Source organism: Cherax quadricarinatus, chromosome 66 (assembly GCF_038502225.1).
Source record: "Cherax quadricarinatus isolate ZL_2023a chromosome 66, ASM3850222v1, whole genome shotgun sequence".
In the NCBI taxonomy this organism is placed as follows: domain Eukaryota; kingdom Metazoa; phylum Arthropoda; class Malacostraca; order Decapoda; family Parastacidae; genus Cherax; species Cherax quadricarinatus.
Genome location: NC_091357.1, coordinates 21,427,818 through 21,446,030, shown reverse-complemented (window position 1 = coordinate 21,446,030; position 18,213 = coordinate 21,427,818). Strand labels below are relative to the sequence as shown.

General features: G+C 47.5%; 2 protein-coding genes across 6 annotated transcripts in view; one reads left to right on the top strand and one right to left on the bottom strand.

Moving 5' to 3' along the window:
• Nucleotides 1–18,213, top strand: part of LOC128704007 (COMM domain-containing protein 4) — a 175,147-nt gene that overhangs the window by 121,331 nt on the left and 35,603 nt on the right. The gene's annotated exons all lie outside the window — the stretch shown is intronic.
• Nucleotides 3,921–18,213, bottom strand: part of LOC128704006 (uncharacterized) — a 15,673-nt gene continuing 1,380 nt past the window's right edge. For both annotated transcript variants that reach the window (XM_053798896.2, XM_053798899.2), the window contains exons 2-3: nucleotides 6,602–6,671; nucleotides 3,921–5,807 (exon numbers count right to left, since the gene is read on the bottom strand). In XM_053798896.2, coding sequence (XP_053654871.2) covers nucleotides 4,338–5,807; nucleotides 6,602–6,671 — 1,540 coding nt within the window. In that variant the 3' untranslated portion in view covers nucleotides 3,921–4,337. The remainder of the gene's footprint in view (nucleotides 5,808–6,601; nucleotides 6,672–18,213) is intronic.

Here is an 18,213-nt window from a genome sequence, read left to right as displayed (position 1 = left end):
GTTATGGTGATACCGACAAGATGTGGAAAAGTACATTTATGTACAGACCCCTGGGTGTCTTCAAGACCCCCTGGGTGTCTTCAAGACCCCCTGGGTATCTTCAAGACCCCCTGGGTGTCTTCAAAACCCCCTGGGTGTCTTCAAGACCCCCTGGGTATCTTCAAGACCCCCTGGGTGTCTTCAAGACCCCCTGGGTATCTTCAAGACCCCCTGGGTGTCTTCAAGACCCCCTGGGTGTCTTCAAGACCCCCTGGGTGTCTTCAAGACCCCTGAGTGTCTTCAAGACCCCCTGGGTGTCTTCAAGACCCCCTGGGTGTCTTCAAGACCCCCTGAGTGTCTTCAAGACCCCCTGGGTGTCTTCAAGACCCCCTGGGTGTCTTCAAGACCCCCTGGGTGTCTTCAAGACCCCCTGGGTGTCTTCAAGACCCCCTGGGTGTCTTCAAGACCCCCTGGGTGTCTTCAAGACCCCCTGGGTGTCTTCAAGACCCCCTGGGTGTCTTCAAGACCCCCTGGGTGTCTTCAAGACCCCCTGAGTGTCTTCAAGACCCCCTGGGTGTCTTCAAGACCCCCTGGGTGTCTTCAAGACCCCCTGGGTGTCTTCAAGACCCCCTGGGTGTCTTCAAGACCCCCTGGGTGTCTTCAAGACCCCCTGGGTGTCTTCAAGACCCCCTGGGTGTCTTCAAGACCCCCTGGGTGTCTTCAAGACCCCCTGGGTGTCTTCAAGACCCCCTGGGTGTCTTCAAGACCCCCTGGGTGCCTTCAAGACCCCCTGGGTGCCTTCAAGACCCCCTGGGTGTCTTCAAGACCCCCTGGGTGTCTTCAAGACCCCCTGGGTGTCTTCAAGACCCCCTGGGTGTCTTCAAGACCCCCTGGGTGTCTTCAAGACCCCCTGGGTGTCTTCAAGACCCCCTGGGTGTCTTCAAGACCCCTTGGGTGTCTTCAAGACCCCCTGGGTGTCTTCAAGACCCCCTGGGTGTCTTCAAGACCCCCTGGGTGTCTTCAAGACCCCTGAGTGTCTTCAAGACCCCCCTGGGTGTCTTCAAGACCCCTGAGTGTCTTCAAGACCCCCTGGGTGTCTTCAAGACCCCCTGGGTGTTTTCAAGACTCCTGGTTATCATCAAGACCCCCTGGGTGTCTTCAAGGCCCCTGAGTGTCTTCAAGACCTCCTGGGTGTCTTCAAGACCCCTGAGTGTCTTCAAGACCCCCTGGGTATCTTCAAGACCCCCTGGGTATCTTCAAGACCCCCTGGGTGTCTTCAAGACTCCTGGGTGTCTTCAAGACCCCTGGGAATCTTCAAGACTCTTGGGTATCTTCAAGACTCCTGGGTATCTTCAAGACTCCTGGGTATCTTCAAGACCCCTGGGTGTCTTCAAGGCCCCTGGGCGTCTTCAAGACCCCTGGGAATCTTCAAGACTCCTGGGTATCTTCAAGACTCCTGAGTGTCTTCAAGACCCCTGGGAATCTTCAAGACTGGGTATCTTCAAGACTCCTGGGTATCTTCAAGACTCCTGGGTATCTTCAAGACTCCTGGGTATCTTCAAGACTCCTGGGTATCTTCAAGACTCCTGGGTATCTTCAAGACTCCTGGGTATCTTCAAGACCCCTGGGTATCTTCAAGACTCCTGGGTGTCTTCAAGACCCCTGGGAATCTTCAAGACTGGGTATCTTCAAGACTCCTGGGTATCTTCAAGACTCCTGGGTATCTTCAAGACTCCTGGGTATCTTCAAGACTCCTGGGTATCTTCAAGACTCCTGGGTATCTTCAAGACTCCTGGGTATCTTCAAGACTCCTGGGTATCTTCAAGACTCCTGGGTATCTTCAAGACTCCTGGGTATCTTCAAGACTCCTGGGTATCTTCAAGACTCCTGGGTATCTTCAAGACTCCTGGGTATCTTCAAGACTCCTGGGTATCTTCAAGACCCCTGGGTATCTTCAAGACTCCTGGGTGTCTTCAAGACCCCTGGGAATCTTCAAGACTGGGTATCTTCAAGACTCCTGGGTATCTTCAAGACTCCTGGGTATCTTCAAGACTCCTGGGTATCTTCAAGACTCCTGGGTATCTTCAAGACTCATGGGTATCTTCAAGACTCCTGGGTATCTTCAAGACTCCTGGGTATCTTCAAGACCCCTGGGTATCTTCAAGACTCCTGGGTATCTTCAAGACTCCTGGGTATCTTCAAGACTCCTGGGTATCTTCAAGACTCCTGGGTATCTTCAAGACTCCTGGGTATCTTCAAGACTCCTGGGTATCTTCAAGACTCCTGGGTATCTTCAAGACTCCTGGGTATCTTCAAGACTCCTGGGTATCTTCAAGACTCCTGGGTATCTTCAAGACTCCTGGGTATCTTCAAGACTCCTGGGTATCTTCAAGACTCCTGGGTATCTTCAAGACTCCTGGGTATCTTCAAGACTCCTGGGTATCTTCAAGACTCCTGGGTATCTTCAAGACTCCTGGGTATCTTCAAGACCCCTGGGTATCTTCAAGACCCCTAGGTGTCTTCGAGACCCCTGGCTGTCTTCAAGAAGGCGCTGGACAGGCACCTAAAGTCAGTACCTGACCAGCCGGACTGTGGTTCGTACTTCAGTTTGCGTGCTGCCAGCAGTAACAGCCTGGTTAATCAGACTACGATCCACCACGAGGCTTGGTCTCAGAGCGGGCCGCGGGGGCGTTGACCCCCGAAACCTTCTCCAGGTATGCAGTTCAGGACATAAATGCCTTAAAATGTACGTACGTGTCTTTTTTCACGCACTCCTAATACAGACTTCCATCTTCAGTGTTGTTTTAATCTCTCAGAGACTAAACGCCCGGTGGCCTGGTGGCTAAAGCTCTCGCTTCACACACGGAGGGCCCGGGTTCGATTCCCTGCGGGTGGAAACATTCGACACGTTTCCTTACACCTGTTGTCCTGTTCACCTAGCAGCAAATAGGTACCTGGGTGTTAGTCGACTGGTGTGGGTCGCATCCTGGGGGACAAGATTAAGGACCCCAATGGAAATAAGTTAGACAGTCCTCGATGACGCACTGACTTTCTTGGGTTATCCTGGGTGGCTAACCCTCCGGGGTTAAAAATCCGAACGAAATCTCTTATCTTACCTGAAGGCGTTTAACCCTTAAACTGTCCAAACGTAGATCTACGTTTGGAGCACTACGCATGTGAACATAGATCTGCTTGGACAGTTTAAGGGTTAACTGAGAACCTACTGTGAGTTCCTTCTCTCACCCTCGTTGCTGCTCTGCCATGACTGGCTGGACAGGTAAGTAGGTGGGTAGGCTCACCCACCTATTTTTGAGCCTCGATACTCAGAAGATGAACCTAGAGGCTGAAAAGTCGAGCCTCGAGGCTCAGAAGTTAGTCCTGGAGGGCAGTATTTAGAAGCAACAGTAGCCACACTTCCCATCCACGTCTGTCCTTCATATAAAATTTCTGCGGTAATTTTGTTTCACTATGGTGTGTCGTTTTGTTACTATTATCTGACGGCAGCAGTAGCCTCAACCATGTGATAAGAATGACCTATGTAGTCCTTAGTGATTATAATAATAGATAGCCCTATGCTGCTAGCTTTGGTGCAAACCCAGTCCTCTGTCTATCTTTTCCATATACTCTCTCTCTCTCTCTCCCCTCATGGAAGGTTCCTTGATGTTGGTGAGGGGCTCTTGATTTAGGGAATTGGATCTGTGCTCCAGTTCCCCGAATTAAGCCTGAATGCCTTCCACATCCCCCCCTCCCCTGGGCGCTGTATAATCCTATGGGTTTAGCGCTTCCCCCTTGATTATAATAATAATAATAATCTCTCTCTCTCTCTCTCTCTCTCTCTCTCTCTCTCTCTCTCTCTCTCTCTCTCTCTCTCTCTCTCTCTCTCTCTCTCTCTCTCTCTCTCTCTCTCTCTCCCGTTGGAAAATTAAAAACATGATCACGTGATGGTGTTTATTTTTTATCGATGCTCGGAATTTTAAATCTGAGATCCAACATCTGTGTCCCATACATCTTACTGGAGGGATACCTAGCTACCAGGTCGTCCTTCCACATGCAACCAGGACCTTCCATTATCTCAGGATAGCCACAGGTTCTTGGATATTTCCGCGATATAGCGGTAGGTACCTAGGGATGTCCTCAGCAATGCAACAGGTCCCTAGGGATTTCCGTGGTGTGGTGACAGATTCATAGAGATCCCCAAGACAATAGGGATTCTCATGATGTATTGACAGAATTCATGGGTCTGGCATCGTAAGAGGATCTCGATCCCTCACAGACACATGAACTAAGAGGAAGCAGTGGCTGGAGGATTGTTTACGTATGTGTCTGATCCCCTAAATGATACATATTGTTGCACATATCTAGCTGCTGAGAGTTGTGGATTCCTCTGTGAGGGAGTCACCTTCCTGCCTGGCGGCCCTCTTACTTCGGGGCTCCTCCAACAGAGTGTCGTTCTGTTGTAGCAGTGTATGTAGCAGGTAACTCACAGGGGTCTCCTCAGAGGACTCCCAGGGGTCCTCTCTACCTCCTTGGGACTCCCAGTACGGGGAAGAGACTGATTTCTTCCCTCTCGCCACCCAGTAAGGGTAATTGACTAGTTTTTTACCTCTTGCTACCCAGAATGGATGTGCTTTGTCCTGTTTCTTCCCATTTGATAAGAAAAATGGATGAGTCTCGCCATCTTTCTTCCCTCTTGAGACCCAAAATGGATTAGTTTCTCCTTTTTTGCCTCTGGCTACCCAAAACGGGTGAGATTCTTCCTCTTTCTTGCCTCTTGCTACCCAGAATGGATGGACTTCTTTCTTGCCTCTTGCTATCCAAAATGGACGAGCTGCTGCTTCTTCCTTGCCTCTTGTTACCCAGAATGGATTAACCTCTTTCTTGCCTCTGGCTACCCAAAATGGATGAACTACTACTTTCTTGCCTCTGGCTATCCAGAAAGGTGGGACTTCATCGTTCTTTTTGCCTCTAGCAATCCAGAATGATGTGACGTTCTCGTCGTTTCGTTTGCCCCTGGAAATCCAGAATGGAGGTGTTCCTGGGTCATCCTTCTTACCTCTGGCCACCCAGAAGTTCTTGTCCCGTGATGCCTCGCTCACTTGGTTCCTCAGAGGAGATGCCTCTTCCTCTAGGGTATCCACATATGGCTTCTTGTTCCGGTTAATCCAGAAGGGTCCTCCACCCTCTTGCTTTCCAAAGAGCATGTCATCGGTGTTCGAGTATGAGGCCATGACCTCGTTATCGTCCTCTTGTACGTTTTTACCAGTTATCCAAGGATTGTTACCCCAATATCTGTTATTTTCCGTCGCTCGCTTGCCTCGAGTGATCCAGAAGGGGCCGCCATCTTGTCTCTTTCCTCCAGTGTGGGGGGAGAGTAGGGGTGTGTCAGGGGAAATCTGTGGGGTGTAGGGGAGGGGTTGAAAGGTGTACGAGGAGAGTTCTTGAGAGTCATCGTTCAGGCTTGTCTGTGACCACCGTGTGAGGGGCGTCTCTCCCCACAGGTTCGGCTCGGATCCCCAGTAGAAGGGCAGGTAATGATGTGGGACGTTCTGGGTATTAGGTACCCAGTAGGAGCCATCGGTTGTCCCTACAGCCACTTCAGCGTCGCCGTCAAAGGGAAGCCAAGATTGAGCACCCTCCTCGGTTGGACGCTTGCCACGCATAGCCCAGAAGGATGCCCGGCCAGTCCTTAAGGAAGGCAGCATCAGGGACGTCAGGGAAGGGGGAGACCTGGCCTCTCTGGGGGCCTCGCCCCCCTCTCTCACCCCTAATTCAGTTTCATCTGCTTGTGACCCTCCTGCCAGGCGCTTTTCTTGATCCTCGGCCTCGCTCTGAAGAACAAAAGCGTTAAGAGAGAATGTCGTTTGTTGGGCTAAATCACAGGTAGTGGGGAAGACAGGTAGTGGGGTGAAGATACACATGAGGATAATACACTGCAAATGGGGTTAAGATTCACGGACTGAAGTTAAGACGCACACAGTATGGTTAAGGTATGGACAAAGACACTTATGTACAGTTTAGGATATCCATTAAAGGAAACGTTTCGTCCCGATTGGCTTCTCCAGGACTGAAGAAGCCACTCGAGGGGCGAAACGTTTCCTCTAATTAACGTGGTTAAGAGACTCGTGAGTTTCCTTCTCTCCTAATGTTCATTTGTCCCCTATAATCTACCTTGTCCATATTTACTATCGCATTTACTTTACCTTCGTAAGGTGAAGCCTGAGATTTACTCAGACTTCTGCAACAACTGTCATCAGAGATTTGTTAAGTTATAACAATGAATTAAGTTATAACAATGAATTAAGTTATAACATGAATTAAGGAAAGATCCTGGACTTCACCTTACGAAAACAGAGTAAATACGATAGTAATTATGGATAAGGTAGATTACATTGGGAAACAAGTATGTTATAAGGGGGGGGGGGGGGAACTCAGGGACCCTTGTAAATACACGATGTGGGAACACGGGGAATTGGGTGTTGTATTTGGTATAAGATATAACATCATCATATGGAGCAGGAACTAATTCTGCTATTTTGTGCATAGATTCCAATAATTCGTTTTTAACCGAATATAAACTGTTCATTAAAATAGGTTAATTTTAGGCAGATTACACAAGAGTTACCTGGACTGCAACAGTGACGAGAGTGAGACAAGTCATCCACCATAGTCTCCCCTTCATCAGACACCAGACTCTGTAACACACGACCAAACATTAGTATTTGATCAAAAAAATAATAACATCTTTATTTCTACAGGTACATGTACAAGGTATACTTTATTGAGGGATTGATTACATCTACTCCAGGTTGAGGGACTGATTACGTCAAACTACTTCTGATCTTCACCATTCTTCTTTGTATAGGAGTTATGAGGGCATGTGTGTCTAATTCATCACCACTGAAGATCTTTAGGTTACCCGTTGTTAAGTAAGACACGTGGGCAACAGTCAGGTATCTTTATTCCAAAACGTTTCGCCTACACAGTAGGATTCTTCAGTCATGAGGGAATGACCACCTCAAAACTACGCCTTCATGTAGTGGTCCTTTGGCCTTTCACTGGGGGTGTAAAACCTAGCTGGGGTGCACCATCGGGTGCTTAACCATTAACGGGTCATCATCTGATCAAGACGTGAGTCAGCAGACACTGTCTTTCCTGACAAACAAATCCTCGTCACCACCATTGATTTAGTCAGTGAGAAACCTACTGTGCCAACAACAATTCAGTCGACGTGGAATCCCATTGAACCAGCGAGACTAGAGCTGTTAGTCTCTCTAGATGAACTTTGAAGTTAATGGAAGATACACGTGAATATCGGACCTGTATGTGTGGGGGGGGGGGCATTCCTTAAGCATTATTTGAATGAGGAATATCTGAACGCCTACATTATTCTGTATGGTCATGGGTGAGTAGAGAAAGAGAGAGAGAGAAAGAGAGAGAGGCAGGGAGGTAAGGAACGAGGAGAGAGATCATGAGTCAAGGCGTCACAAGGATGGATAACAGCACCCTACCAATGGAAACATAATAGTGGAGCAGATAATCACAGACAAATGGCTTGCATAATACATAAATTTACTTGTCTAATATAATTGAATGTGTCAGATCTCCTGCATGACCACCAGGGGAAGGCTTAATAGTCTTAAATAGAGGACGATATAAACAAGATTATTACACTATAAATGAACACAGAAGAGATGTTTTCACAGCTGTTTTAGGAAAAACAATTGATTTTGAAAAACACACATACTGACGAACTTCAATCATAGCTGAATATATATATATATATATATATATATATATATATATATATATATATATATATATATATATATATATATATATATATCCAGACCAGGGAGGCGAACTCTTCTCCAGGCTGAGGGACTGACAACCTCAAGTACCATTTCTCCAGGCGTGATGGACTGTTTACATCTTCATTTCACTACTACACCTGCTGTCTCTGTATTTAACTGAAGAAGCCTGCTGTGTAGGCGAAACGTTTCAACAATAAAGATACCCAATAGTTGCACTTGTGTCTTATCTTCAACTAGAGAATGATTCTTTAGATCGGCTTCAAATCTTCAACGCTGATATTTAACTGCAATTGATTTTTTTTTACTGCATTTTGTACTATTCCTTTTTTTTAAATAGAAGAGGCTGGGTTGATGAGATATGGGGATACCTTTCTTTTGTTGTGGCTACATTTACTGTCTTCCACATATCTGGCTGTGTGCACGCTCGTGTGTGTGTATCTGTGCATGAGTGTATCGTGTGTGTACTTGTGTAGGTATGTGTAAGTTATATAATTACCATGACAGACAGGTGTAGCATCAAGTGTTTGTCATAGACTGTACAAACTGCCACAGTTAGTGAGATAAACCCGGCAGGAAATATGTCTTGTTTGTCCTGGGCCAACTTTATGGACCTTCACTCACCTACCTCATCTTTTCCATTAAATTCTCATTTTCTCTCTCTCTCTCTCTCTCTCTCTCTCTCTCTCTCTCTCTCTCTCTCTCTCTCTCTCTCTCTCTCTCTCTCTCTCTCTCTCTCTCTCTCTCTCTCTCTCACATTAGTCGTCACATCTCCCTATACAGTAATTTGAACCACATTTGTTTCCCACCGTGGCAAGCCGACCCGGAAAAGAGAAAATACTTTTACCATCATTCATTTAGTCACTGTTTTCCCAGAATCATGCTCACACTACAGTTCAGTTGACCCCCCCTCCCTTCCTGGACTACACCATCCCCCACCCCTCCTTCAGAGTGCACTGCACTTCCCACCTCCAGGACTCAAGTCAGGCTAACAGGTTACCCATGAATCCCTTCATAAATGTTATCTTGTTCACACTCAAACAGCACGTCAAATCCCCACTTCTAACACTCTCACACAAGCCTGTTGGATGTTCAAGCCTCTAGCACTCAAAACCTGATTTACCCCCGCCCCCTCCTTCCCTCCCCCGCTGATTTATAAACCCTCTTCAAACATACAGTTTTGTTCCAGCTTCGTTTAATATCCAAACATCCTCAATATCTCCTCAACCCTCTGGATAATACTTCTGGTAACCCCGCGTCTTCTAACCTCCACATAATGTTCACATCTTACACAAATAACCCGCACATAGGAGTGAGAAAAGCTTACGACGACGTTTTGATTCGACTTGCACCACTGATAAGGTCACACTAACACAAAAGAGCGAGGAATCCAGTATATATAGGCGAGGGAAACAGGGACGGGACCAAGAGAGGAAGAACAAGAAGTGTTAGCATGTTGTTCCACTCACGGTATTGTGTCTTTTAGCTCTTTATTCACACCTTGTATAGTAAATGCCGTAGAAACATAAAACTTTCTTAGGATTGCTAACCCTGGAGAGTTAGTAACCCAGGTTAACGTAGGAAAGTCAAGCAGTGTGGCTGACCTTGGTCTGGGACCTCAGCTTCTGTCCACTCTGATGTAACCCACAAGTGTTGACTCTGACCTGTGTAGTGCTCGAGGCAGCGGCTGTAAGGTGTCATCTTCATTCTCGTTTTAAGCGGTGTATGTATACAGAGAAGTATATGTATAAACACCATCAGGTATGTTTCTCAGTATGTATATACACAGAGGAAAGTCAGTGTGTGTATACATCGATAATTTACTTTATTTTTTATTATAGCAAATAAAATAATCATTTTATAATTATTATTACATTTATTATTTTATTCATGGGGTTTAAACAGCACTTGACGAAGGATGTTGAGTCGAGGTGCGCAGTGTAGCCAAAATAGCGACGGTGGTGGTGGGTGCTTGTGGCTGTGGCAACAATTACAGGTGTTTTTAGCCTGATCTTGCAGTTTTAATATTTAATTACCTCTGTAGCTTAATGATGTGAAGGCCTAATTACACCACTTAATTACCTGTGAATACTGGAGTCTATTTCGGACTGGTTGTTACTATCTAAGGTGTTGGATAAGACCCCCCTACCCTACCCCTACCCTACCCTCTCTCCCTTAACACTCCCCTCTTACACACACACACACACACACACAGGGGACGGGGGTGAACACAGTGACCAGTATATCACCAGAGGTTCACACAAGTGAATAACCTCTGTAGTCAGGACCATCTTGGAGTACGCAGCACCAGTGTGGAACCCACACCTGAGCATGATCCTCTCCTAGCATGAGTTGCAAAATAAGAAATACTTAGAATTTACAGGGTAGACTGGGATAGACTGAGAGGCGAGAAACAGGTACATGGGGGCAAGGTTGAAAGAGGAGTCATGGGGGATGTCAGGAAGTAGTTCTTCAGCCTTAGGGTGGTTAGGAAGTGGAATGATCTTGACTTTGATGTGGTGGCTGATTCCATGTGTAGCTTTAAGAACAGGTACGACGGGGCCCACCAGGCTAGGAAGAAGTGAATCTGACAAGCAGGTCCAGGAGCTGAGACTCAGCCACATATACTTAGGTATCTCTCTCTCTCTCTCTCTCTATTTTGCACTTTTGTTATTTCATTAGTTGGTCCATGTTCTCCACCAGCTGGTTCATGTTCTCCACCAGCTTGTTCATGTTCTCCACCAGCTTGTTCATGTTCTCCACCAGCTTGTTCATGTTCTCCACCAGCTGGTCCATGTTCTCCACCAGCTGGTTCATGTTCTCCACCAGCTTGTTCATGTTCTCCACCAGCTTGTTCATGTTCTCCACCAGCTGGTCCATGTTCTCCACCAGCTGGTTCATGTTCTCCACCAGCTTGTTCATGTTCTCCACCAGCTTGTTCATGTTCTCCACCAGCTGGTCCATGTTCTCCACCAGCTGGTTCATGTTCTCCACCAGTTGGTTCATGTTCTCCACCAGCTGGTCCATGTTCTCCAGCAGCTGGTCCATGTTCTCCACCAGCTGGTCCATGTTCTCCAGCTGGTTTATGTTCTCCAGCTGGTTCATGTTCTCCACCAGCTGGTCCATGTTCTTCACCAGCTGGTTCATGTTCTCCACCAGCTGGTCCATGTTCTCCACCAACTGATCCATGTTCCCCACCAGCTGGTCCATGTTCTCCACCAGCTGGTCCATGTTCTCCACCAGCTGGTCCATGTTCTCCAGCTGGTCCATGTTCTCCACCAGCTGGTTCATATTCTCCACCAGCTGGTTCATGTTCTCCACCATCTGATCCATGTTCTCCACCAACTGATCCATGTTCCCCACCAGCTGGTCCATGTTCTCCACCAGCTGGTCCATGTTCTCCACCAGCTGATCCATGTTCCCCACCAGCTGGTCCATGTTCTCTACCAGCTGGTCCATGTTCTCCACCAACTGATCCATGTTCCCCACCACCTGGTCCATGTTCTCCACCAGCTGGTCCATGTTCTCCACCAGCTGGTCCATATTCTCCACCAGCTGGTCCATGTTCTCCACCAGTTGGTCCATGTTCTCCACCAACTGATCCATGTTCTCCACCAGCTGATCCATGTTCCCCACCAGCTGGTCCATGTTCTCTACCAGCTGGTCCATGTTCTCCACCAGCTGGTCCATGTTCTCCACCAGCTGGTCCATGTTCTCCACCACCTGGTCCATGTTCCCCACCAGCTGGTCCATGTTCTCCACCACCTGGTCCATGTTCTCCACCACCTGGTCCATGTTCTCAACCAGCTGGTTCATGTTCTCCACCAGCTGGTCCATGTTCTCAACCAGCTGGTCCATGTTCCCCAACAGCTGGTCCATGTTCTCCACCACCTGGTCCATGTTCTCCACCAGCTGGTCCATGTTCTCAACCAGCTGGTTCATGTTCTCCACCAGCTGGTCCATGTTCTCAACCAGCTGGTTCATGTTCTCCACCAGCTTGTTCATGTTCTCCACCAGCTGGTTCATGTTCTCCACCAGCTGGTCCATGTTCTCCACCAACTGGTCCATGTTCTCCACCAACTGATCCATGTTCCCCACCACCTGCTCCATGTTCTCCAGCAGCTGGTCCATGTTCTCAACCAGCTGGTTCATGTTCTCCACCAGCTGGTCCATGTTCTCCAGCTGGTCCATGTTCTCCACCAGCTGGTTCATGTTCTCCACCAGCTGGTTCATGTTCTCCACCAGCTGGTTCATATTCTCCACCAGCTGATCCATGTTCTCAACCAGCTGGTTCATGTTCTCCACCAGCTGGTCCATGTTCTCCAGCTGGTCCATGTTCTCCACCAGCTGGTTCATATTCTCCACCAGCTGGTCCATGTTCTCAACCAGCTGGTTCATGTTCTCCACCAGCTGGTCCATGTTCTCCACCAGCTGGTCCGTGTTCTCCAGCAGCTGGTCCATGTTCTCCACCAGCTGGTTCATGTTCTCCACCAGCTGGTCCATGTTCTCCACCAGCTGGTCCATGTTCTCCACCAGCTGGTCCATGTTCTCCACCAGCTGGTCCATGTTCTCAACCAGCTGGTTCATGTTCTCCACCAGCTGGTCCATGTTCTCCACCAGCTGGTCCGTGTTCTCCAGCAGCTGGTCCATGTTCTCCACCAGCTGGTCCATGTTCTCCACCAGCTGGTCCGTGTTCTCCAGCAGCTGGTCCATGTTCTCCACCAGCTGGTCCATGTTCTCCAGCTGGTCCATGTTCTCCACCAGCTGGTTCATGTTCTCCACCAGCTGGTTCATGTTCTCCACCAGCTGGTTCATATTCTCCACCAGCTGATCCATGTTCTCAACCAGCTGGTTCATGTTCTCCACCAGCTGGTCCATGTTCTCCAGCTGGTCCATGTTCTCCACCAGCTGGTTCATATTCTCCACCAGCTGGTCCATGTTCTCAACCAGCTGGTTCATGTTCTCCACCAGCTGGTCCATGTTCTCCACCAGCTGGTCCGTGTTCTCCAGCAGCTGGTCCATGTTCTCCACCAGCTGGTTCATGTTCTCCACCAGCTGGTCCATGTTCTCCACCAGCTGGTCCATGTTCTCCACCAGCTGGTCCATGTTCTCCACCAGCTGGTCCATGTTCTCAACCAGCTGGTTCATGTTCTCCACCAGCTGGTCCATGTTCTCCACCAGCTGGTCCGTGTTCTCCAGCAGCTGGTCCATGTTCTCCACCAGCTGGTCCATGTTCTCCACCAGCTGGTCCGTGTTCTCCAGCAGCTGGTCCATGTTCTCCACCAGCTGGTCCATGTTCTCCACCAGCTGGTCCGTGTTCTCCAGCAGCTGGTCCATGTTCTCCACCAGCTGGTTCATGTTCTCCACCAGCTGGTCCATGTTCTCCACCAGCTGGTCCATGTTCTCCACCAGCTGGTCCGTGTTCTCCAGCAGCTGGTCCATGTTCTCCACCAGCTGGTTCATGTTCTCCACCAGCTGGTCCATGTTCTCCACCAGCTGGTCCGTGTTCTCCAGCAGCTGGTCCATGTTCTCCACCAGCTGGTCCGTGTTCTCCAGCAGCTGGTCCATGTTCTCCAGCAGCTGGTCCGTGTTCTCCAGCAGCTGGTCTATGTTCTACTAAGTGTTGCCAGAGACGGTCTGGACCGCCATGTTGTCAACAATTATTGCCAGTTCGTCTGGTGTTGTTGTCTTCCTAAATATATATTTGTTTTTTTCCATCTCTCTCTCCTATCGTCTTCTTTAAGAAATTTTCCCTTTGTATTTTCTGCGTCAACATTCCTTATATTGTGTGTGTGTGTGTGTGTGTGTGTGTGTGTGTGTGTGTTTATGATGGGATCGTGTGTTTATAATGGGGTCGTATATTTATGTGTCTGTTTACATTGTACATTGTGTACTCAGCTAATTCTGTGCAGGTGCATACACACACACACACACACACACACACACGTGTACATGAACATCTCTGTGCAGGTATATAAAAGTTGATGCTTGTCTGAGGTGTGCAATATAAGCGTGGCCACACTCAGGTGCTTGTACCAGGCGGATTATTAAGGCGGACTACCCGCCCAAGATCTTAATAATGTCCCCTCCCCCCCCACACACACACACACGCGCGCGCGCGCGCGGTCCTAGTAGCGACCAGCGAAGAGGCGGGGTCAAGAGATGTAAATCGACCCCTGCAACCACAAACAGGTAAGTACACACACACGGTTCCTGAATGAATTGAAGTTTATAACAGAAACAGAAGGCAAGACAGTACACTAATACAGAGGATAGTCAGGGTATGACAGGGAGAGAGAGAGAAAAGTGTCTCAGAGAGGAAACGAGAGGTGATAGGCAGACAGAGAGAGAGAGGCTGGAAAACAAGCAAGGAGAATGTGTAGGTGGGATGAGAAGCAAGTTGAGAAGCAGTTTGTAAACAACGTATCATCAAAGACTGAGACACAACCCAAGTTAGTGTATGACAACACAAGACAGACAATAAGAGACTAAGTTAGTGTATGACAACACAAGACAGACACCGAGAGACTAAGTTAGTGTATGACAACACAAGACAGACAATAAGAGACTAAGTTAGTGTATAACAACACAAGACAGACAATAAGAGACTAAGTTAGTGTATGACAACACAAGACAGACACTGAGAGACTAAGTTAGTGTATGACAACACAAGACAGACACCGAGAGACTAAGTTAGTGTATAACAACACAAGACAGACACCGAGAGACTAAGTTAGTGTATAACAACACAAGACAGACACCGAGAGACTAAGTTAGTGTATGACAACACAAGACAGACACCGAGAGACTAAGTTAGTGTATAACAACACAAGACAGACACTGAGAGACTAAGTTAGTGTATAACAACACAAGACAGACACTGAGAGACTAAGTAATAAGAATCAAAAGAGAAAGATGATAAAGAATGAGGCACAATATTGGAAGTGTTAAATATAAGGATAAAGGAAGGATTTACCAGAGCCAAGAGAGACAGTAGAGTGAAGGGAATAATAGCCAGGAAAAAAACAAGAATTATGTGTCAATGAGAAGTAAGAAGAGAGAGAGACAGAGAGCTTAATGTAGACACAACAACACGAGACAAGACTGTCATCTGACATAATAAGAAAGAAGAGAAGAACAGTATTAACCCTTAATAAAGATGTACCATATGTTATGGAAGACATAGCCACACACCTGGAACATCACTGTCACATGTGATGCTAACATTGTAGGAGAAGAAACACAGGCATCACTGTCACATGTGATGCTAACATTGTAGGAGAAGAAACACAGACATCACTGTCACATGTGATGCTAAAATTGTTGGAGAAGAAACACAGACATCACTATCACATGTGATGCTAACATTGTAGGAGAAGAAACACAGACATCACTGTCACATGTGATGCTAACATTGTAGGAGAAGAAACACAGACATCACTGTCACATGTGATGCTAACATTGTAGGAGAAGAAACACAGACATCACTGTCACATGTGATGCTAACATTGTAGGAGAAGAAACACAGACATCACTGTCACATGTGATGCTAACATTGTAGGAGAAGAAACACAGACATCACTGTACTATAGACCAGTTTGACTAGAGAAGATAAGCTGAAGGTAATTAAAATGGAAGCAGTAAAAAGACTAGTCATGAAGTACAACCTGGCAGGAGAAAGGCTGTACATAAAAGAAATAAGATCTGGGAGTAAGCACTGTACGAAGCATATCACCACAGGTGCATATAAACTATATAAATTCAGCAGCATTTGCAAGACTAGGTACTTAAATTTAAGAAACTAAACAAGATCCAAACGTTCCCAACAAGACTGGTGCTGTAAGTGAGGATGGACTACCAGGAAAGAGAATTAAAGAAAGAGTATGGTCAGGGGAAATATGATAACAACATACAAAGTACTCAGGAAACAGACTGACCCAGGGGTGAGGGTAGTTACGAGGCACGTAAGTTCCCCAGTCTTCTAAAATGTTCATTTTTTCCACCTTATCCATAATTACTATCGCATCTACTTTCTTACGTTAGGTGAAGTTCAGGATCTTTCCGTAATTCATGGTATAACTTAACAGATCTTTGAGGACAATTGTTACAGAGGTCTAAGCAAAGATTGTTAAGTTATACCATGAATTAAGGAAGATCCTGGACTCCACCTTACGTAACAAAGCAAATACGATAATTACGGACAAGGTGGATTATAGTGCATAAATTAACATGATGTTAGAAGACGGGGGAACTTAGGTGCCTCTTAAAGACTTAGGTCAGTCACAGGGACGCTATGTAATATTCAGTCTTTTAGGCTGATTGTTAAGACACTTGATGAAGAGATGCTGCAAACACTACGCAGCTTTAAGAGTACGTATGATCGGGCCCCTGCAGAAACGTAATCAGTAAAATGGAGACAATAAGATAATTTAAACTTCTCCCTTCGACACCCTTGTGCACTTGCTAGTTTGATTATGAAAGAAAATAACGTTGAAGTGAACATTGTCTTGTCAGTGGAAGATAAGTAACATGACTACTGCAGAGACATAGTATTGTGTATATTGAAGTGACACTAGTAGCTGTGTGTCAGTCCTGGTACCTAATACTGTGTCACTGATGTCAGCTAGACCTTGTACATGTACTTTTGGAAATAAAGATTATTGTAAGTACAAGGCAGTACTAGTAGGTGAAGTACTGTGAACGACAGATACAGAAACACTGGTAGTTGTGGGGTTGTTAGTCCTGGTACCTGGTCATGTAGTAGTAGTTGTAGTTACCTTGTTCCCAGGTACGTACTGCCCTCTTCTCGGACGAGTCTCAAATGATAACATCATAAATGTTTTAAACTCTGCCAGGATTATTCGTCTCTGTCTCATGAACATGTCAGGTTCTGTGTCTCGTGAACACGTCAGGTTCTGTGTCTCGTGAACATGTCAGGTTCTGTATCTCCTGAACACGTCAGGTTCTGTGTCTCCTGAACATGTCAGGTTCTGTGTCTCCTGAACACGTCAGGTTCTGTGTCTCGTGAACATGTCAGGTTCTGTGTCTCCTGAACACGTCAGGTTCTGTGTCTCGTGAACATGTCAGGTTCTGTGTCTCCTGAACACGTCAGGTTCTGTGTCTCCTGAACACGTCAGGTTCTGTGTCTCGTGAACACGTCAGGTTCTGTGTCTCGTAAACACGTCAGGTTCTGTGTCTCGTGAACATGTCAGGTTCTGTGCCTCGTGAACATGTCAGGTTCTGTGCCTCGTGAACACGTCAGGTTCTGTGTCTCGTGAACATGTCAGGTTCTGTGCCTCGTGAACATGTCAGGTTCTGTGCCTCGTGAACACGTCAGGTTCTGTGCCTCGTGAACATGTCAGGTTCTGTGCCTCATGAACACGTCAGGTTCTGTGTCTCGTAAACACGTCAGGTTCTGTGTCTCGTAAACACGTCAGGTTCTGTGTCTCGTGAACACGTCAGGTTCTGTGTCTCCTGAACACGTCAGGTTCTGTGTCTGGTAAACACGTCAGGTTCTGTGTCTCGTAAACACGTCAGGTTCTGTGTCTCCTGAACACGTCAGGTTCTGTGTCTCGTAAACACGTCAGGTTCTGTGTCTCGTGAACACGTCAGGTTCTGTGTCTCCTGAACACGTCATGTTCTGTGCCTCGGAAACACGTCAGGTTGTGTGCCTCACGAATACGTCAGGTTAATCTTACGAACGCCCGCTTGCATTCACTATAGACCTTACTTGCCTGTGGGCTTAATAGGTCTTAATACTGGAATATTTCTTTTCTGTACATCCCTAAGAGGACTGGTCTGAGATCGGGTCGTGGGGGAAGACCACCCCAGTACCTGAGATCTGGTCGTGGGGGAAGACCACCCCAGTACCTGAGATCTGGTCGTGGGGGAAGACCACCCCAGTACCTGAGATCTGGTCGTGGGGGAAGACCACCCCAGTACCTGAGATCTGGTCGTGGGGGAAGACCACCCCAGTACCTGAGATCTGGTCGTGGGGGGAGACCACCCCAGTACCTGAGATCTGGTAGTGGGGGACACCACATCAGTACCTGAGATCTGGTAGTGGGGGGAGACCACCCCAGTACCTGAGATCTGGTAGTGGGGGGAGACCACCCCAGTACCTGAGATCTGGTAGTGGGGGAGACCACCCCAGTACCTGAGATCTGGTAGTGGGGGAGACCACCCCAGTACATGAGATCTGGTAGTGGGGGGGGGACCACCCCAGTACCTGAGATCTGGTAGTGGGGGGAGACCACCCCAGTACCTGAGATCTGGTAGTGGGGGGAGACCACATCAGTACCTGAGATCTGGTAGTGGGGGGAGACCACATCAGTACCTGAGATCTGGTAGTGGGGGGAGACCACATCAGTACCTGAGATCTGGTAGTGGGGGGAGACCACATCAGTACCTGAGATCTGGTAGTGGG